Source organism: Brienomyrus brachyistius, chromosome 1, assembly GCF_023856365.1.
Source record: "Brienomyrus brachyistius isolate T26 chromosome 1, BBRACH_0.4, whole genome shotgun sequence".
In the NCBI taxonomy this organism is placed as follows: Eukaryota; Metazoa; Chordata; class Actinopteri; order Osteoglossiformes; family Mormyridae; genus Brienomyrus; species Brienomyrus brachyistius.
The window spans coordinates 413,373-436,315 of NC_064533.1; the positions used below are offsets into that span (position 1 = coordinate 413,373).

Sequence of the window (22,943 nt, forward strand, 5' to 3'; positions counted from 1 at the left end):
GACGAAATGTAGGCACATGCAAGTAATGGACAAAATGCAGGAGACTTGCGAGGATCAGGCAACAATTACAAACAACACAAGTGTGCATACAACACGATTTTTGGGCTACGATACAATTATTTATAGCAGTGGACAAACAAGGGCTATTTACAATACTGCATTGTATGCCAGGAGATGTAAATGAGTTGTTACATGGAAGCCAGTCTGCCAACTCCACAATAACTGTAAGTGCTTAAATGTACACAAAAATATTAAACAAATTATTGAAGCCATTTCTGCACTTCAAATGTGGAACCTTCAATACTCTCTTTGCACACTTCTATTTGGGATCAATTTGAGAAATGTCAAAATAAAAATTCAAAGATTAAAGATACAAGGTATCTTTCACTGAAGATTCACCCATATGTCAAACAAAATTCTATTAAAATTTTTATTGTCATAATAGCCATTAAAAGATCTGTTACAACAGAGATTTGAGCTACCGAAGACTAACATGGTTTTCCTGTCAGGACAAGGATGAGACTGTCATGCCAGCTCGTCCGCTCCTCGTGTGTGCCACGCCCCCTGATTACCTGCGTGTGCTTCCCTGATCGTCTCCAGCTGTCTCCAATTATTTTGATCAGTCTCGTCCATTTAAGTCCTGGTCTTGCTTGTCTCCCTTGTCCGTCATTGTGGTATGGTGTTGTTCCTTCCCGTCTCGTGTTCCCTGATCCCAGATCCCCGAATAAACCCCTAGTTCTGCCCTGATTTTCGCCTGTCTTGCATAGTCCTTACCTGCCTACCCACACGATCGCCGCTCTGCTCGCCCCGATCGTGACAGAGACGATGGATCATTTATTTAATTTCCTGTTTATTTGTAAAGGAATTTTGGGAAGAGTTGCAAAGCCGGGTGGAGGCCAGACTTCCTGTCATTTTATAGCATTTGTAATGGTCATTTTCTTTGATTCTTTGAAAACACATTATAAACTCTCAAATCCATGCATTTGCTAAACCCATTAGTCTTGTGCAAGGATCATGCGGTCCAGAGCGGATCCCAGAACCGAATGACCCAGCAGGACAAAGCATCAAACCTTTACATCCAAAGCAACTTAAAGGACAAGATTATGCATCGGAATAAAATAATGGTCAAAAACATGAAAATATAGCACAATAAGGATTTGTTGTAGCTTTTCACCACAAAGTGTACACCCATGCAAACAGCTAGATAGAATTTAGGTAACAAGCTGCCATTAGATTCTGTCTGTATCCAGTCTTAACACATTAAAGTTCTTTGTAAATACCCTGGTGGGCACCACTACTCTGTCTATACTACACCGATCCCACCTCTTTGTCAGTCAAAAAGTGCTCACACTCTCAGGTGGCACAGGGGTAGCACTCTGCATGTTACAGGCAGCCCTTCACAGCAGTTACAGCTGTCTTCTGTCACAGTTAGCGATTCGCCCTGAGGGCAAAGGGATAAAACAGCCACAGGCTATCACAGTTGGGTTCCTGTGGTAGTTATGGCAAGTGGCCTGTTCAGATTGAGGGTGCCATCTTGCAAATCTGACCGCACATTGCTCTTTGTAAGTAATCTCCATGCTGATCAAATACATTACTGGCAAATATTGTAAATGTTGCTGTAAGTTCTGAGCCTACATCTTACAGACCACTATGGATCATGTGGATTCTGGTATAACCACATACACAGAAGTCCATGTATTAGACTGTAAATAACCCATTTATTAGAGTCATATAATCAGTACACAAATACTGTACACAGAAAATAACAGTCTAAGAAAGACTATGAACACCATGGAATTAGTGGAGGTTACATTCACATTTACAACAACTGCATATTAAAATGAGATTCATTACACACTGATTACAGGAATTAAGACGCTGAGTGTAGTTGTTCCTAAAACCACAGGTTGTGTCTACTCTAGATCGGCTCATTATCGCACCATTAAAAATTAAAAATATCTGCTTGTTCATGTTTGTTCTGTAACCAGCTTGTCTATTATAGCAGATCTTGTAAAAGTTTTTTAGGGCAACGGTTTGTGAAAAGGCATGGAATAGTGAGCAGACTAAGTCACAGCTGTGAAGCTCATCTCCTGTCCAATAAGCCTTCATGGTCTCTTCCAAAGACGAAATTCAACCTTATTCATCACATCTGAAAAGGAGAGGTACATTATGGGCAACCCCCCCCCCCCCCACTGATTTGGTAGCTTTGTTTTCAGAGCATCACCAGATGACACTATGGCCCGAAAATTTTAACCACAAGCATTTTTACAAACTAACCATAACCAAGATCCAGGCACAATATATACAAACAATCCACATGAACTCTCTTACTATCACTGGTTAGTGATTTTTACTGATGAACTATAAAAAACTTAAGACTATGTTATTTATCAAGACTGGGGTGCGAAAGTGTCCCAACAGGGACCTAACAGCTTTTCCTATTTTCCTGTGTCTGCATTTTATCTTTGTCTGATAGGCTGAAATCATCCATGTGCCCAGGAAGATCCTCCTCCTCCTCCTCCTCCGATGATTGGCTGTCAAACTTGGGTGATTGCTGATTGGTGTCAGGCTGGAATTTGGAAATAAACTCTTGGCTGGCAAAGGCAAACTCTGGCTTGGCATGGTTCTTCTTTATGTTCTTATGTGTCTCAAACCGTTCTAGGGCAGCAAAACACAACGTAAGCCCAGATCAGCAACACAAACAGGCAGATCAGTGTTGCTGGGTGTGACTCTCCTTGCCTGGAGCCATTAACAAAAAAATATATATATTTTTTCATTTTAACTAATAATCTGACAGTGGCCATATTTAGGCTGTTTACCATTTGAACAATCCCTTCTTAAAAGAAGGTCCATCCATCCATCCATTTTGGACTTCAGGAGACTGGAACACAATGGTCACCATCTTATCAGCATCAATGGTGAGAAATGGAGGCAGTTCAGAAATTCAGAATCCTAGGAGTCCATCCCAGGCAAGACCTGTCATGGTCCATGAACACCACAGTGGGTGCCAAAAAAGGTCTACAGAGGTTACATTTCCTGAGGAGTCTGAAGAAAGCATAACTCCAAAACAGCTGCTGGTTAACTTTTACAGATACACCACAGATGCATCAGGTTCTTACCTCCAGGGGAAATGGGCCCCAGCAGCCTGTTCAGCTGCACGTTCCAGTGTTTTACGCGACAGCTCGCTTTCTCCAGCTTCTTCTGGGCCTCCTGCATGGTAGTTGGGGGGGGGGGGGGGGGTGACACGATACGTCAAAGCTGGGGTCACACAGACACTATAATATATATATATATATATATATATATATATATATACACACATATACATATATACATATATACATATACATATACATACATATACACACACACACACACACACACACACACACACATATATATATATATATATATATATATACATACATACAGACATATATACACATGTATATATATATATATATATATACACATACAGACACAGGCACACACAGGGAGACAGACACACACAAGTACACACACACACATATATATATATATATATATATATATATATATATATATATATACACATGCAGACACACAGACAGACACACAGACAGACACAGACATACATACAGACACAGACACACACGCAGACACACAGACACACACGCAGACACACAGACACACACACAGACACGCAGACATACATGCAGACACACAGACATAAACACAGACACACACACACCTGCTCCCACCCTGCTAGACAGCTCTTCTCTGCTGCACATCCTCACCTCCAGGTGCTGGTGGCTCCTCTCTCGTGTCTCCCTCAGGGTCTGCAGCTCCTGGGAAGCGGCGTCGATGGCGGATGGCTTTGCTGGGGTGGTTATCTCCAGCTGGCTCTTCTGCTGCAGGGCTACCTGCTCTTCTTGGAGCTTTTGCAGCTGTTTCAGCTTCTCCTCCTCCTCCTGCAGTAGCCTGGAGGATGCAGACAGATGTGCCCGGACATACAGACAGTGCTGGACTCACTGCAGTGCTTCTTAGAGACACGGACAGTCCACATTTTCAGCGCCTCCCAGCTGCCAGCACACTTTACCAGCTATTGGTTGTTTTGATTTGCTAGGAGCTGGGAGGAGCAAAAATCTGGCGGTCTCTGAGGACTAAGTTCAGAAACACGACTTTATAACATTGTAGCACTGGAGTTATTTTTACTTGACCACACACAACAAAATGGCAAATAATACTGAGTTAGGCAACAAAATAAACAACCCACCTGTGCTAAAGGGCTGCGGGTTTAGTCTGCCTGTTATGCTCAGCTCGCACCCTGTGAGTCCCGCCCAGTTCCTGCTCTCATTGGACGACTTCGCCAGAGACACGTGACCAATAGGGACTCTGAGGCAAGCGTAAACTGGACGATATCCCCGCCATGTTTTTCCTTTTCTTCTTTTAGAACGCAGGTTTAGTCATATCGGGAAGGGAGCGATATACCGCGCTGGGAATCTTTGATTGTGTGCGTTCAGATACCCGTAAGTTTCTACATGTGCATTGTACTGTTGTTTATGTTGGGATATTATATACAGTTAATCGTAAATGAGCCCCTTAAGTGCGGCGAACGTTTTATTTTCTAACTTGCTGCGTAGATTTATGTTTCATTTACCTCGGATGTCATGCAATGCCTATGTTTATTTTTAAATGGTTTATATTTACATACTTATTTATCTCAACAAATCTTATTTATATTACTTTGTGTATTATGATTTTTTATTCTATTAAACTTGCGGGATGGCCACTTAAAGTTACCGTAAGACAACGTTGAAGGTAATATTGTGAACTGTTTATTTGATACTGGACTCTGTATGTATAACGGATTTATATTCTTTATTCTATTTTTGTTATTTCTACTTTCAGAACCACACACACACATACTAGTACAGAGCCCTTGTTCCAAGCCTTTATTAAATGTTCTGGAGAATATACTCTTGGCATCTTCATTGGATGTACCACAGCGGCCACACCTCTCTCACCAATCAGTAATAGTAGGCTAGTTCTGCACAACACCACCCAATAATATTATGCACCCATTTTGAAAGTGATATATCACCCATCCAATGCCCTTGTCATCTAACTTACTACTGGGCGATTTTGCTTCACAAATATTTTAAAGCGTGCTTCACTTCTCATGTGAGATTCAGGTTCTCATTGACATTATATATGAGCCACCTACTATCATGCGCCCCCTAGTGTCAGGCTATGTGCGTACATGTAAATGCCTACCGTTCCTGTTCCAGGCGCGCTCGCTCCTCTTCCAGGCGGGCCTGGATCTCAGTGTTCAGTGCCACTTCCAGCTTCTCCTGTGTCATCTCCAGCTCCCGAATCCTCCTGCGCTGCTGCTCTGCCTCCTTCTCCTTCAAGGTCAGCTCCTCCACCATGGTGTCCCTGGCCTGGCATACGTCAGCAGTCAGATTCATGGCCCTGATGTCAGCGCAGACGCAATGCCTCACCTTCTCAGCCTCCTGCAGCTGTCTCTCCAGCTCCCTCTGCACCTCCCTTTGACGCTCCCTCTCCTGCTCCTCCTGCTCCCGGCGCTTAGCCTCCACCTCTCTCTGGTGCTACATGACACCAACCACAGGGTGAAGCAAAATAAGAATCAATTAAATCTCCTCAGAGAAATTACATTAGCTGGTACACATGTATTAGGTAAACTGTTGGAAATGGATGGATGGATGGATGGATGGATAATGTGTGGATGGCTGGATGGATGATGGATCAATGGATAAATGGATGGATGGACTGATGGACGGATGGATGGAATAATGGATGGATAGATGAATGAATGGATAGATAGGTAAATGATTGGATGGAAGGACTGATGGCTAGATAAATGGATAGATGGATGGATGGCGGAGACATAAACATTTTCATCATTGTTGCTTTTCTCTGAATGTAGCAATTTAGATCTGGATCCTCATGTTAAGCAGTCTGTCATTAGGCAGCAGTACAGAACTATACGCTTTGCCTCTGTAATCACAGAGAGGGAGCCTCCATCCTCACCTGGATGATGTTCTCGATCTGTTGTTCCTGGCGCTCTCTCTCCTCCTGTAGCTCCTGGGTAATTTGCACCTCCCCTCGGCTGCGCCGGCTGCCCCCCCTTTGCTCCCGCCGCTTCAGCTTCATCTCCTGGTGCAGGGAGGACTTCCCCTCCCCTAAGAGGCGCAGTGCCGTCTGTATGGCTGGGGGGGGCGACAGATGAACCCCACTACAATGAGGCAGTGCTGGGCAGCTGTATGGTTTCTTTTAAGGCATCTGCACAGACTCATCAAAAGCCAGCTGAATAACCAAAAATCCACCCAAACTGGGATGTTCCCCACATGCCGAGTAGCTAGAAATCCCTTAAGCAGCTCATGCTAAGTCACGTAACACACTTGATTCCAATAATTTTCTCACCTTGGATCCACTCAACGCGCTGTTTCTGGTCTGAGGCGCTGATCTCGTAGGCCCGGGTGGGTGTCTTAACACACAACAGACAGCGCCTGCCCTCCTTGTCAGGTAGGCTCTGAGGAGAAGCAGGAGAACAACTGATGAGCTACTAACACACACAGACACACATAAGGCCGACAAACTGCTAACATATACCGATACACATAGCGACACCACCTAACTAATTAAACGCCTATAACAGCTAATATATACCAATACACATAGCGACACCATCTAATGAACTAAACGCCTATAACAAACAGCCAACATATACGATACACATAGTGACACCATGTAACAAATTAAACACCTATAACAAACAGCCAACATATACCGATACACAAAACGACACCATCTAACGAACTAAACGCCTATAACAAACAGCCAACATATACCGATACACAAAACGACACCATCTAACAAATTAAACACCTATATGAAACAGCCAACATATACCAATACACATAATGACACCATCTAATGAACTAAACGCCTATAACAAACAGCCAACATATACGATACACATAGTGACACCATCTAACGAACTAAACGCCTACAACAAAACAGCCAACATATACCGATATTTACATTTACATTTACAGGATTTGGCAGACGCCCTTAGCCAGAGCGACTTACATAAGTGCTTTGAGACTCTGCAATGAATTTCCAATGCTAGCTCAATAAGGACCCAAGCTATGAATACTATCTCTGAGAACTCCATTGAGTAGTGCAGAATTTTTTATTTTTTTTTAATTCTTTTTTAAAACACACACCAGAATAAGAGTCGAGAAAGAATATAGAAGTTCTACGTCAGGTATTTCTGAAAAAGAAAAGTTGAGTCGTCGCTTGAAGACAGTCAAGGATTCAGCTGTTAGGGGGAGTTCATTCCACCAATTAGGTGCCAGGACAGAGAAGAGCCGAGATGCGTGTCTTCCTTGTGCCTTGAGGGGAGGAGGGACCAGTCGAGCAGTGCTGGAGGATCGGAGAGATCGTGGTGCAGAGCGGGGTGTGATGAGGTCCTTTAGGTAGGATGGTGCCAGAGAATTTTTGGCTTTGTATGCGAGCATCAGTGTTTTGAATCTGATGCGTGCAGCTACAGGAAGCCAGTGGAGGGAGCGCAGCAAAGGAGTGGTGTGGGACAACTTGGGAAGGTTGAAAACAAGACGAGCAGCTGCATTCTGAATCAGTTGGAGGGGACGGATGGCGCTCAGTGGTAAACCCGCTAGAAGCGAGTTACAGTAGTCAAGGCGTGAGATGACGAGGGACTGGACGAGTATCTGGGTAGCCTGAGTGGAAAGAAATGGACGTATCCTCCTGATGTTAAAGAGGAGAAACCGACAAGAGTGAGAGACTGGCGATATGTGAGGAAAATGACAACCGATCATCTATGGTAACTCCAAGGTTTCTAGCAGAAACCGAAGGACGGATCAGGGAGTTGTCGAAAGAGATCGCAAGGTCCTGGAGGGGGGATGAGTCAGCCGGGATGTAAAGCAGCTCAGTTTTACTAGTGTTGAGTTTTAGCTGGTGAGTGGTCATCCAAGATGAGATGTCTGCCAAGCATGTAGAGATCTTAGTGGAGACATGAGTGTCTGAGGGAGGGAAGGAGAGGATGAGTTGAGTGTCATCGGCATAGCAGTGGTAGGAGAAGCCATGTGAGGATATAACTTCGCCAAGAGATTTAGTGTAGAGGGAGAATAGGAGAGGGCCAAGAACCGAGCCCTGAGGGACACCGGTGGAAAGACAACGTGGAGTAGATGTGGATCCATTCCATGTCACTTGGTATGTTCGGCCTTCTAGGTAGGAAGCCAGCCAGCGCCAGGCCAGGCCACCAATGCCAAGACTCCTAAGGATGGATAGGAGAGTTTTGTGGTTGACCGTGTCAAATGCTGCAGATAGGTCAAGAAGGATGAGGACAGATGACAGTTTGGCCGATCTGGCAGCATGTAGCTTCTCAGTGACTGCTAAGAGGGCAGTCTCTGTAGAGTGAGCTGCTTTAAAGCCAGACTGATTAGGATCCTGGAGGTTGTTCTGAGAGAGATAGAGAGAAAGCTGGTTGTAGACTGTACGTTCGAGGATTTTTGAAAGGAAGGAAAGAAGCGATACTGGTCGGTAGCTGCAAGTGTCTGAGGGATTTAGAGTGGGTTTTTTTAGGATGGGAATGACCCTGGCTATCTTGAATGCTGTTGGTACATGACCGGAGGTTATGGAGCCATTAATGATAGTCATGATGAAGGGCAGAAGGTCTAGAGAGATTGTCTGAAATAATGCAGAAGGGATTGGATCAAGTGGGCAGGTGGTAGGGTTGGAAGATGAGATGACTTTCATGATCTCATCTGCCGTAAGACCGGAAAACTGGGCCAGTGAGGGGGGAGGGAAATCCTTAGTATGTAGTGTAGTGGATGAGGGAGAGAATGTCTGACAGATTCTGTCAATCTTCTCGGCAAAGAAGTTGGCAAAATCTTCAGCAGTCAGGAAGGAAGGAGCAGGAGGAGGGGGAGGGTTGAGAAGAGATGAAAAGATGTTATGGAGTTTGCGAGGATCTCGTGAGGATAATTCAAGTTTGTCTTTGTAAAAGGCAGTTTTAGCTGCAGTCACGTCCATAGAGAATTTGGATAGCAGAGTACGGTAGGAAGACAGATCTGCATCAAGCTTAGATTTCTTCCACGTCCTCTCTGCTACCCGCAATTCTCTTCGGTTAGTACGTAATGCAGCTGAAAGCCAAGGAGTAGGCCGAGTTTTCCTTGGTTTGGAAGACAGCGGGCAGAGGTTGTCCAAGGATGTGTAAAGTGAGGAGATGAGAGTATCACTTGCAGACTCCAGTGCCAAGGAGGAAAAGGAGTCAGGGTCAGGAAGGTAAGACAGGGTGCAGGAAGCAACAGAAGAAGCGGAGACAGAGTGGAGGTTTGGTCGAGTGGGGAGGAAACGTTGAAAACTGGGATTGGCCAAGACGGGTAGGGCAATGGTAAAGGATACAAAGTGGTGATCAGAAATGTGTAGAGGAGTAGAAGAGATGTCAGTAGCCGGAGAGGGGCGGCTGAAAACCAGGTCGAGGACGTTACCTCCTTTGTGTGTCGGAGAGGAGCTGTTGGATGTTAGAGAGAAGGAATCGAGAAAAGGGAGGAGACCAGAAGAAGGGAGCTTGTCATGGGGGAGGTTGAAGTCACCAAGGAGAATGAGAGAGGAGCTGTCAGTGGGGAAGAGACTGAGGAGAGTATCAAGCTCCTCTAGAAAGCAGCCTAGGGGGCCAGGAGGGCGGTAGACAACAATGATCCGAATATCGAGTGGAGAGGTAACAGCAACTCCATGAAATTCAAAGGATGAAATGTTGAGATGGGGCAGAGAGAGGGGCGTGTAGCACCAGTTCCGAGTTACCAATAGACCTGTGCCACCGCCCCTGCCAGTCTGGCGAGGAGAGTGAGAGAAAGCATAAGCAGAGGAGAGAGCTGCCGGGGTAGCCGAGTTCTCAGGCGATATCCAGGTCTCCGTCAGAGCCAGAAAGTCAAGAGAGTGGTGTGAAGCAAGGGCGGAAATGAAATCAGCCTTCTTTACAGCAGACTGGCAATTCCAGAGGCCACCCAGCACGCTTCGCTGGGACTGGGGTGTTATGGGAGGGTAGACAAGATTACTGATATACATAGCGACACCATGTAACAAATTAAACACCTATAACAAACAGCTAATATATACCGATACACATAGCGACACCATCTAACGAACTAAACGCCTATAACAAACAGCCAACATATACCGATACACATAGCGACACCATCTAACGAATTAAACATCTATAACAAACAGCATATGGCAAAACAACGTCATTCTGTGACTGAAAAACCGATGCCCGAAAGCCACACACTGTAGCTGTACCTCCACCACGCAGTCCTTGTCCAGAGGTATTTCTCCCTTCTTCTCCTTAAGGTCCTCACTGACATAGTAAGAGATGTTGGAGGACTTCAGGACGAACCAGCGCTCTGTCCAGTTCCGCCGCATATGCCCCTTCTTCCACATGTATCCCTGTGGGAAAGAAAAGGAGGGCCTTAAGGAGTGTGATTGGCTGCTGGCAGGCCAAGAACATCAAATGGAAGAGTTACCCCACTGGCTCCCTTAGTGAAAGCACAAGCCTTAGTGCCCATTCAGTGATCCATAGGTGTTCCTTATCTTATGATGAGGTTACAACCCAATGAACCCATTGTAAGTGGAAAACAAGTTAAATATGAATATGATATGATAAATAGGTAAAATAAATAAGCACTGTCACTGAATAAGTAAATAATTACCGTAATCAACTAAATACAGTAATTGAAAAGTAAGTGTACATGGTTAAAAACAGGAAAAAAAACACCACATAATACATTGTTAAACACTGTATTACACTTGTTATCGCTACAAAGACTGCAAGCATGGCTGCATAGATGCTGCCATCGGCTGGCATCAATAGAAATTATTGTACGGCATACCGCTACCCCAGAATAGATCAAAATTCAAAGTTGACTGTGCATTGCTATTTCACCATCACAAAATGGAAATATCGTAAGTCAAATCACCATAAAGCGAGGAGCATCTGTAAGGGTGCTTTCCCACTGCATCAGCTTCTGAACATTTGATACAAAAAATTTGCTACCTTCCATTTTCCTTTGATTCCCGATTGGGTACGGATATCAAAAGTTCCAGTACCAAAAGTACCAAACCAGCTGGGGTACGTTTTTGGTCGTGTTTATTGTCAATTGCTTATGCAAATAAACAAAAAATATATACTGAAAAGGTGTAGTTAGGAATTCAAAACAACAATAAACAAAGTGAAATGAGAGGTACTAATAATGGTTCCATGGACAAATCAGGAAACTGCAATCTAGTCAAAATAAGAGATTCAACAAGATGTACAACAGGATGTAAAGGAATAAAAAAGTAATGCTATAGTAAACTAAGGCTGCACGATACTGGGAAAATTTCAAATATTGTGATATATTTGCAATAAATATCAGCATATTTATAAAGCAAATAAATAAATAACATTTCTCACAGATGTCACGGGCGTGTGCAGGACGGGCTGGATGGAAGATCGCTCCGGAAGCGCGAGCGATCCAAAAATAGCCAGGCAAGCAGGAATCGGGGCAAACGAGGGTTTAATAATAATAACGGGGATCTCACGCGAACAAACATCAATGACAGACAATGGACTCAGGTAAGACACGGACTGAAATACACAGGACTGAGCAAATTAACTAGACACAGCTGGGTACAATCGGGAGAAAACACGTGGGTAATCAGGGGGCGTGGCACACAGGAGGAGCGGACGAGCCAGGCATGACAACAGACCCATCAAGGAATCGTTTAAACAGCAAGGATGGAAATGATTATGATTGGCTTGTAGACCTTATGCAAAAGCATCGTAAGTAAACTTCAAACTGATTTTTAAACCTATAATAGAAAATCTTGAAAAGGAACAAACATCAAAATTTCAAAGCTTGCAAAGTTTTGTTTCCTATGACAGAGTAAAAATGTTTTTTGCTAAACTTAACCCCACCCTAGTGCTACAATATCTGGACAAGTATGAAAAAGTCTATCTCAAACCGGCTGACTACTGAGCTCCTAGTGATGTGAGAATTGCATGTGCATAACATGTCATGTTGGAATTAGTTTTTTCTACACTGCTTACAGACTATAACTGGACCTACTAACTAATCATCCTGAACTATAGTTCCTTCTACCAAAAGACAGACACATTTCCCAAATTTATAAATCCTGTTCATCTGTTTTCACACGATTCAGACTTGGTGAACTTTTTGTGAAAACCTCTATACACAAAACCATTCATATATCAATGCATCTTGTGCTAATCTACAAAGCACAGGTATTCAATACCATTAACTTAAGTCATCACAGCTTGAACTCAATTATCACACAATTACCCAGGTGGAAACACAGATTCAGAATTGTTCATACAACAGAAATTCAGGATAGATTGATTAATGGTCCGTGAGTCAGTTTACTTGTTTTGGAACAATGGACTCTAAAGACATGAAGAGGAAGTGGACACATGAGAGAATGTCAAAGAGGAAGAAGACACAGGAGAGGAGGTGGAAGAGGACACAGTAGAAGAGGTCGAAGAGGAAGAGGACACAGGAGAGGACATGAAAGAGGACACAGGAGAAGAGGTGAATGAGGAAAAGGACACAGGAGAGGAGGTGGAAGAGAACACAGAAGAGGAGGTCGAAGAGGAAGAGGACACAGGAAAGGAGGTGGAAGAGGACACAGGAGAAGATGTGAATGAGGAAGAGGACACAGAAAAGGAGGTGGAAGAGAACACAGAAAAGGAGGTGGAAGAGGAAGAAGACACAGGAGAGGAGGTGGAAGAGGACACAGAAAATGAGGTGGAAGAGAACACAGAAAAGGAGGTGGAAGAGGAAGAAGACACATGAGAGGAGGTTGAAGAGGAAGAGGACACATGAGAGGAGGTGGAAGAGGACACAGAAAAGGAGGTGGAAGAGGAAGAAGACACAGGAGAGGAGGTGGAAGAGAACACAGAAAAGGAGGTGAAAGAGGAAGAGGACACAGGAGAGGAGGTGGAAGAGGAAAAGGACACAGGAGAGGAGGTGGAAGAAGACAGGAAAGGAGGTGGAAGAGGAAGAGGACACAGGAGAGGAGGTGGAAGAGGACACAGGAGAGGAGGTCAAAGAGGAAAAGGACACAGGAGAGGAGGTGTAAGAGGGAAACCAAGAAGACAAATGGTTTTGATGAGATTCCTGTGACTCTGGCTGACCATGTTCTTGTCCATAACCTATCAATGAGAGAAGCTGGACAAAGAGTACAATAGAATCTGAGCCGCTTTACAGTGGCTTCTATAATTTGGACCTTCAGAGAATAAAATTGGTAGGTAATTTGTATACTGCTCTCTACTGCAACCATGGAGTGCTGTACTCTTTGCTATTACAGCACATATGTACTGCAGACGTTTACTTTGTTATACTGTATGCTGTCTAAAATGCATTGTCTTGCTGTACTGTGTTACAAGTTACTGTAATTTGTAATTTGGAGTTACTGTAAGCACATATTTTGTAAAATGGATCATTTATAATAATCCCAGCCCTTCTATTTTTGCAGAACTGAGAGATGACCACCCAGGAGAGGCCTAAGACTCCTATATTCAGAAGAGCAAGAAGGGCAGTCGTCAATAAGGTCATAGTCAACACCATCATTCGCTTGGGTGAGAATCAGGGGAGAGTCATTGAAGATGAGTGAATATTCCGAGGCACTGAAGCATTCAACATCTCGACAATGGACCCCTACCAGAGACAGGATGCTCTGCTAGATCCCTTTATGTACAATTTTTCTTTCATTGGTTACTTGCTTACTGTAATACATTAAAATGTTTACTGTATTCTATGTTCTTTACTGTATCAGTTGCATATTTTTACAGTGCATCTAGCTTTATGGTTTATTTTACTGCAGTACACTGAGGAATGAAAATCTGATAAATTTATACATGGGTTGTGTCTTTATATTGTGTTCATCGTGTAAAGATGTTGTTCCATTGGTCATTGCAGTAACGGTAGTGTTTTGAATTGATCTCTCCGGGGTGCAATGGCTACTTCATAGTGTATGTATTTGATAGCGTTTGTGTGATGCCGGAAGGCAAAGTTTGGCTTAGATGTAAGATCACATAGTTTTGAGTAGAGTTTGGTTTTCACATGAAAGTTTGAAAATTGTGAAGATGAGTGTGTAGTTATGCATTTGTGTTTAAGAAAAACCGCAATATCACACATTGGCCAGCCCTGTATGCTACAGCCATTATTCGAATTCTGTACAAAATACCCGCCTTGCATCCTGGTGATGTCATTCAGCACCAGTAGCAGTTTTATGCCAGTGGAAAACTAGCACAAGAAGAACCATATTTTTGGTGTATTGCACCCCACGTGGTATTTAGGGAACCGCACTTGGGGTTAGAAGTTAATCTAAAAGGAAGATTCACGTCTGAGCAGTTCCTTTATCAATCAATACTGGGCCTAAGAAAGGTTCAGCTTAAACAAACTGACAATCCGGCACATCTTCATACTGTGGAAAGTCCTGCTATAATTGAAAGTATTATTGGATGATTATTAAATACACAGAAATACATCCCAAGCCTTACATGTGACGAATCACAAATGCAATGGCTGTTTCATGACAACGAAGACACTGAATGCAAATATCTATCAATGGCATACTGATCAACAACACTACAGTGTGGCCATTTCATATGTAGCAGAACAGATCCACTTTAAGGGTAAGACGAGCATCACCTTCTTAAGCACGTTGTGGTACATCTCCTGAAAGACATCGTCCAAAGTCAGGCTGAAGGTGTCCACGCTTGTGATCCGCAAGAGCCGCCCAGAACGAATGTGCTCCAAGAACTGCCAGACAGACATGCCTTCCTGCAGGGAAGGATCATGGGATAGAAGATCCTCCAGCAGTCTGCCATCCCAGTCTTGGTTCATGGCTGTGGAGATCTTCTTTATCAGGTACTCCACCTATTTGAAGTGCACAGATGGGGCTTGAGACAAAGGTAGTTGAAACCTCTTAAAATATAGCTACAAAACTACTGTGACATTTCTAAGGACATGCTAGAGACAGGAATGCTGCATGAGAAGGACAGTGAGCCTGTACTATAAGCAGTCTGCAGACACAGCTGGTATCCTCTTTGCGAGGGGACCAAAGCAGAACTTAAGAACAAGGTAGAAGTTAAGAAGTTTCCAGACAAAATGTCCAGGAGTTTTATCTGGACTGATGTAAGCCCTGATTCTCAGAGGCTTCCTGATGACATGTCTAAACACCTAATATGCAGTCAATGCAAACATGTTCAGATACAGATAGACTGCAAAATGCAGTTTATTGCATAGTTTTTGTTTTAACAGCCCCCTGTCAAATTCAATGCTATAGAATGCTATATATTTACATTGACGTGAGTGAATGATGTTAAAGTGCAGCATTTACTTTGTACTTTGAACATCACCATGGTACCTATCAGCCTCATTCTCTACCGTCTCCATGGCAATATAAGATATAATCTGTAGATATGACACAGCTGCTGAAACCAACAGGAAGCCGCTGTTGCTGCCTTGCAGGAAGCTGCTAGGCGAGGTGAACCTGACGGAACACTGAGCTGGAACCCAGCAGCTATGAGGAGGAACCTCACAGCTGGAACCTAGCAGCTATGAGGAGGAACCTCACAGCTGTGAGGAGGAACCCAGCATATGTGAGCAAGACCCCAACAGCTGTGAGGAAGATCCCCACGGCTGTGAGGAAGAACCATGCAGCTGTGAGGAAAAGCCCCGCAGCTGTGAAGAGGACCCCAGCAGCTGTGAAGAGCCGCACAACCGTGACGAGGAACCCCATGGCGGCTGTGAATCCATTCATGAAATACATGCTAAACTATTTGTTTATACAGCTTTGCAGTTGGATTGCTCACTGCTATAAGTATCCTGTAATTTAATTAAGAGCACAACTTCCTTCTATACTGCACTTCCGAGGAAGTCTAATTCAGAATAATCCACCCATACATCCTTAATAATCCCTTATCCACTACTTAAGAAAAATAATCCTATACAGTATCTATGGGTCTGTGGGTTGCCTGGCAATTGGAGGGAGAGTCGGCACTCGCCTGTCATCTCCCCTCTGCTCCCCGGTTGTGTCTCAAATTTTATGATTTGGACAGTGTGACTTGGCACTTAGCCATCTCTCCTATTTGACTCTCCCTGTCAGCCCCTGGAGGATGGGCTCCCCCTTTGAGTCTAGTCCCTCCCAAGGTTTCTTCCTTCTTGGGAGTTTTTCCTTGCCACTGTCGCCTCTGGCTTACTTACTGTGGGCTTTGGGTGGGGATGCTGTAAAACGCTTTGAGACGATGTAATGTTGTGATAATGTGCTACACAAAAATAAATTTGTTTGTTGTCTCTTGTTTCAAGAAAGCTTCCATATGAATCCAGTGTAAAGCAGTGTAATCCATGTCATGGTGGGTGTCATCATTACCGCCAGCAAGCAGTTTTGACAGAGCTTCTCCAACAAAGCGAGGGTTTGGCACAGCCCTTTGGTGTACGGTAAGGAAACCAAACCAAATGATCTAGACCCGTTGATCATGAACAACTTCTACTTCACTGTTAAATCAAACATTTTTTAATGTGTAGTCTAGGCAAGAAACTTATTCACATAAATGTTTAATGAGAGAGACTTTGCCATAGGCTGGCACGTGGGCTCAGTCCTAGGCCTGCTGCTTCACAGCTCCAGGCCCATTTGTGACCCCAGTCAGGATAAGAGAATAGATAATCCTGGCTCACATAGCAGGCCATACCCCAAACCGCACTTCGGTCTTCTGTCAGCTGCAGGCAACCTGAACCACAACGCTTTAATTATGAATATCTTCCAAAAGAAATTTAAAGAACATATAAAAATTAGCACGTGGTCCATGAAACATGCTGAAAATTCATTCCATGCTGGGTACCATGGATGTCAAAATGTTTCTCTCATCCGTACTCGGGCACATTTGCAGACAGCCCCCCCCCCCCCCATTCACCTCAGCCGGGATCATGATCAGGGGGTAGCGATCTTCTGACAGCAGGTTGAAGAGACAGAAGAGCTTGAAGCTATCCTTCCGTGAGCACACAGTGTCCTTCAGCCCCGGCTCATGGTTCTTCTTCACCGTCATCATCCAGCACAGGTCATCTAACATCTCCTTGTCAAAGGTTCCCTCTTTTGCCTGACATAACAAGAAGTTTATGACTAACCATCAGACAAACCTCCAGAGTCTTGGTGAGCTTGAACATAAGTAAGATGGACTGGGGGTGCAGCAAGTGCTGCTTAGACATTAACCAGAACAATGTACTTAATTATCCCTTTTGCAATTCATACACTATGCCAACTAGAGTTTTTTTTTAATGTTTATTATGTATTATGCTGGAAACTTAGAGGGAGTGATAGAGGACCAGCCATTATTTTCTAAGCGCACAGCAGCTATCTTCTGGACTTGTGGATTCTTGCTCTATAATGGCAAAAAGATCCGATCATACTTGTCAGAAAATGCGGCTCAGCTTTTAGCCCAGGCACTTGTCATCTCGTGACTTGATCACCTCAACTCGTCACTAACAGGGCTGCCAGCTTGTGCTGTGAAACTGCTGCAGGTGATTCCAAAAGCACCAACATGCCTGGTTTTCCAACGGCCAAAATGCTTTCTTGCTCCACCCTTCCTTGACTCTCTTTATTTAGGCACTACGTTGACTTGCTCATCAAGACTTACATCCTATCTCGCTCTCATTAGTCAGCAAGCTAACGGCATCTGGAGATACAAAGTAAATCAAACTGTAGATGTTTCTCATGTGTGGTTCCTTGATGGAAAGAGCTATCAATAGCGAATCATAAGACTCCTTTTCAGCCTTGAAGAAATACCTCAAGACCCATCTTTTATAAGAACACCATTGACCTGCTTTGTCTTGCTCTGTGATACCTCAGCTATGGATTCTTAGCAATAATGGAAGCTGTTGTATTTTTCCTTATGGTGTCTTTAAGTTGAATCTCTCTCATTTGATTTTTAAAATATTTTTGTAAGACGCTGCATTACTTTAATGCTAAATTACACCAAATAAATAAGCCACTAAACTTTCGTGCCTATGATGAGTAGGTTATTGATATGAGCCCAGCTTCAGCAGAGTAGCTACATGTCTGTGGGCCCTTGAGCGAGGCCCTTGACCCCCAGCTCCATGGGCACCGCTGCAGGTGGCTGCCCTGCGCTGCCAAGCTGGCTCTCACCTACATGTATGTCATGCAGAGCTAGATGGGCGAGGCGAAAAGAGGATCTCCCCAAGAGGGATCAACAAGCTATCGTTTTCATTATTACTGTCACCCATTGGAAGCCCAGCTAGCAGCACTTATCCCTAGTTGGCTCCTTGTCAGCTGTATTTTTCTGATGTATTATCTGCATGTACATGATTGTGTCAAGTCATTATTGACTTCTGTGTCAGGCATGTAGTAGTAAAACACACACCAACTAACTGGGCAACTTTATGATCAGAAATCTCATTCCTGATGATTGTAAATGATTTACTCTTCATGCTGAGCATATGTGCTTTGCGATTCCTAATAACCTTCTTTGAGAAATGACTTATTCTGGATTTTGCAGTCTTTTTTTGTATTTGCCCTACTTTGTTTAAAAATTCTATATGCTAATACAATTTTGAACACATGGTATATAGGATACAATTTCATTCACTATACACCTAATGGAAAGAAATATCCAAAGTAGCCTGGCCTCACATTTGGAGACAGTAGACCACAGTTCACGAAGCTGAAAGATCTGACATTATACTGGCACTACAGATAACGTAGGAAGTACATCAATAAGGTCTGAAAAGTCTGCTGGCCTAAATATGGAAAATCAACAGCTGACCCTAGTGACTGTCAGCATTCTGCAGTGGTAACAGCGATGTCTAGTGCCCGGGAAGATGCAGACATCATTACCTCACCAATGCTCTCACTTGTCCATGCATTCTGGGTCTACTTTCAAACAATCAAAGATCAAAGGTCATGGGGGAAACAGAAAAACCAGCTCCTCCTACGTGTTTTCTGCTCACCAAGCAAGGTCACTTCCTGTAGTGTATCCAAAGGCTTGTAGAGAACCATCTTGTATCTGTTCAGAACACTCAGTACAGAAAGACAGCTTCCTTTCATTGAAAGACCACGGGAGAGGCCACTGCCCTGAAACGTTAATTCTTCCAAAGATTTAGCACCATTTTAACATAATTAACTGTCAATCCCAATGCGTAACGAAAATCTGCTACCAAACTCTTCAAAGACTACAATGCAAATTGTGATATGTCCTTTTGTTTTTTGAGCCTGAATGTGGACTTCATTTTTGCAAGGACGGTCTGATGCTAATGCTACACAAAGGTCAACAGGCAATACCTTGGCCAGGATGTAGTTGTTGAGGTAGGGCATGTAGCCGTGGTTGGAGACCGGCCCCTCGTCATCATCACGAAAGTGCTCCTCCAGCGCCACAGGATCATGTGGGATATTCAAGGCCGTGTAAAGGTTGTGAGAAAGCACCTGGAGAGGGTTCGAGAGATGACATCACCATGTAATTAATGTCATTATTTGAGTCTATTGTGTGGCCAAGGACAGTCCTCAGACTACTATATAAATAATGAACTATAAAATTATTCCCATTGTAACACTGCACAACACTGTAATTACAGCCACTGTGAACAAACTGTTAAGATTATAACAGAATGACTATTTTCCATTCCCACTACAGAGTAAAGATGCCATATTTGTTTCACACTGATAAAATATTGATAGATCTTGATTGATATGATAAAATTGTTTATGCCAAATACTTAATTTGAGTTCAACACTTGTACTCAATTGAACATTTCAGCACATTCCTGCAGAAAATGGTAATCCTGTACACTTTAAGAGCTGTTCTTTGAAATGAATTTAAAAAGCAGAGGAGAAGCAGGTTTCCCTTTCCAAAAACTGTACTTGACAACTGTGTACAGGACAAAACTGCTACACTCTCATACCAGAATCATTTAAGGTGCTTTTCCCCCACAGCAAGTGCCATAATTTTGGCATGTTATTTTCAATATTTTCCCTTTTCCATTGACTTCTGGTCGAGTACCAGTACCAAAGATTCCAGTATCTAAAGTGTTAAAACACTGGGGTACTTTTTTGGTACTTCAGTACTTTACAGAGGGACTTGAATCATTTTTCTTTGTCGATTGCTTATGCAAATAGCCTCTCTCTGAAACGCAGTACAAATGCCGCCTTAGAAACAGGTGCCAACTCAGAAGACAATAAAGTAAAAATAATTAAGCAATATTAACGGGTGCATGGAAAATGAAAATGTACCCTATCAATCCTTTATTTAAACACGGTGACCTTAAAGCACAATCTGGGCGCCAGTCTATTTCCTGATCACTGGCATCCAGGATATTTCCATGGCACAGATTCAGCCAAACCACATGCCTTTGACAGAAAGCTAAAGTACCCAGAGGAAACACAACAATACACTGCAATGGACGAGAAAGGCAGACAATCTCCACTGAACGATCAGACGCCAGAGTGACACCAACCACAACAGAGGTGTGAAATACCGAAATAACTCACTGAGGCATATCGCCTCTTTGGATCCATGTTATGAAAGGCAGATTAACCAGCATCAATACTACCTACATGTCCCATGAGTAATGGAAATGGTCAGAGTATTTACGTTGTGGTCCAATCATGAAATAATGAATTGTTAAAAAAGCCTTATTTAAGGTCACTGTTCAATGGGAGTTAGGCTAAAGAGTAACTACAGCATAAGTCACAGTCTCCATTAAACTACCTCCACTGCCAGGCCACACACACTTAAGGCAAGAACCTATTTAATTATTCAACTATTCTAGTGTAAGTACTTTGTAAATAAAAAAAACTAACACTGAATTGCTCTGCCTGTAGTCGTTATTCACCTAAGTTAGATCCTTAACGGAAATGATCCGGCACCACGTCATTAATAAAATCGTGTGTCACAGATGGTTACGAATCTAACGAAGAATCTGGTCAAATTCCAGGGTCAGCAGAGCTATTTCTCCATTGGGGTCTTGGCCCTAAACCCGCACTTGTTCAAAGGCCTATCTTATCTTTCTTTCTCTAAAATAAGTAACACAAGAACATTTTGAAAACTGGACGGGAAAATCATACTGTTGATCTAACTGTTTGACCTGAAAGGTTTAATATAGTAAGCCTACTATATTAATAAAGTATGCCTAATAATAAAATATTTCTTACAAGAAATTGGTATTTTTTTTAGCAAACCTGTTCTGTTGAAATACTCCGGAATGCAACACGTGTTTTCGGGAAGCCGCACGACACACGTTGCTCTAGAAACCCTGGATGTGAACCGCAGCTCCTACAGGGAACAAGTCCCAGCAAGGGACGCTTTCTGCAGCCTGCAACTAAAGATGCTCGGCGAGACGTGCCGCGACTCGAAAGCGCCGTGAGAAAAGCAGGACCGACGAATCTGCGTCAGCCTGGATTGCGCATGCATTTTTTCAGTTTTTCCTTCTGAATTTAACCAGAACTGCAGAGCAAGTAACGTACTAGATGTCTGGACTAGTTCATATTCACACAGGCAGGCCCCTTTCGCATTAAACTTTGAGGATTGTTGACACCCTGAACGACATTCCTTTGCACCGCAGAGAAATCTGCAACCAACATTAGATATCCCCCCTGAGAGGCTGCAAGAGCAATCTGGTCACAGTCTATTTTATTTAGTTTTCTTAATTTTAGATGGACACATGTGTAAAGTTTCGCGTTTCATTTCCCAAGTTACATATTGTGGTGCGAAACCACATATACTTAGATCGAGTTTAAAATACGTGATGATAAGATCATAATATAAAAAGTCCCCGTCCTCTCATGATGGAAAAGTTATAACAGATGCATAGAAAAGTACGTGTTCTAACGACATGGACAAGATCTGCAGTAGTCATTAAGGTAAAGTTGACTACGTCTATTAAAAGTATTCGAAAGCTCACTTCCTGTTGGAGAAACAGTACGAGAAGATTACCTTTAATTGTGACTTGGACACTTTGCCGCTATGCTCCGCATCCAGCGAGGTAAATGCATACCAGATGGATTTCAGAAGCTCCGATCGGAGGTCCATTTCGCAGTAACATTGACTGACGCGGGTCAGACGCAGTGCCGCGCGGAAGCAGGTCTGTAAAAGCTGCGAGAAAGAAAGAATGCGGCTCCAGCAGAAGAGGGAGTGGGTGGAGATGGAACCAGATCAGATGTATCGGAACGAAGGGGAAACAGGGTGCTGCTGTGTATGAACTAGTTAGATGATACAATAAGCGATAACAAACCACACACACAAATATATATATATGAGCCCGCGCACACAGAACAGACTTCGTCACGCTGAACACTTTAGTAATAAAATGGTAAATGGACTGTATTTATATGGCGCTTTTCTACTCCTACGAGTACTCAAAGCACTTTACATTTCATGCCTCACATTCACCCATCCACACACCGGTGGCAGAGGCTGCCATGCAAGGTGCCAACCTGCTCACCCGGAGCAATTTGGGGTTCAGTGTCTTGCTCAAGGACACTTTGATGGGGTCAGGAGGAACCAGGGCTCAAACCTGCAACCCTCCAATTGCCAAACGAGAGCACTACCTCCTGTGCCACTATCTTCCCCAAAATGTGATTCATATGTTTAGGAAAGCGGGTCTAGCTCTTGAAATTTCGGCTGTGACGACAACCCCAATTAAGGACTCAGAACAAATTCCTCAAGAAAAGAACTGTAACAGAAATAACTTACATGCCTTCATACATTTATATGATACAACAATCAAACATAGTGTTTCAACTGGCTTCGCCCTAAGACCCACATTATTTCATCAGTACTTGGCCAGAAGCGGCGACGGATAGTAAAATTAGGATAGGAAGTTGTCGATGTGGGTTGGCGGTAATTT

At 43.4% G+C, this 22,943-nt stretch overlaps 1 protein-coding gene across 2 annotated transcripts; it reads right to left on the reverse strand.

Moving 5' to 3' along the window:
- Window positions 1–1,698: 1,698 nt before the first annotated feature.
- On the reverse strand, window positions 1,699–22,235 carry def6c (DEF6 guanine nucleotide exchange factor c). Of its 2 annotated transcripts, XM_049005989.1 has the most exons (12): window positions 22,031–22,233; window positions 19,384–19,524; window positions 17,003–17,185; window positions 14,739–14,966; window positions 10,327–10,473; window positions 6,427–6,535; window positions 6,034–6,212; window positions 5,484–5,591; window positions 5,257–5,423; window positions 3,777–3,960; window positions 3,120–3,210; window positions 1,699–2,658 (listed from the first exon to the last, which is right to left on the reverse strand). In XM_049005989.1, the coding sequence occupies exons 1-12, from the start codon at window positions 22,124–22,126 to the stop codon at window positions 2,426–2,428; spliced, it is 1,866 nt and encodes a 621-aa protein (XP_048861946.1). In that variant the 5' UTR covers window positions 22,127–22,233; the 3' UTR covers window positions 1,699–2,425. The 2 variants fall into 2 exon arrangements, with proteins under 2 accessions (XP_048861946.1, XP_048861945.1); XM_049005988.1 differs by having other exon boundaries at window positions 5,257–5,591; window positions 22,031–22,235.
- Between the last annotated feature and the right edge of the window lie 708 nt (window positions 22,236–22,943).

Excerpts from the sequence above, each read along its gene's own strand:
- def6c (XM_049005988.1), bottom strand. The coding sequence starts at position 22,126 with ATGGACCTCCGATCGGAGCTTCTGAAATCCATCTGGTATGCATTTACC. Across the intron at positions 5,592-6,033 it reads AGATCGAGAACATCATCCAG|CACCAGAGAGAGGTGGAGGC; the intron begins GTGAGGATGGAG and ends GGTGTCATGTAG. Across the intron at positions 3,211-3,776 it reads GGAGCCACCAGCACCTGGAG|GAGGCCCAGAAGAAGCTGGA; the intron begins GTGAGGATGTGC and ends ACTACCATGCAG.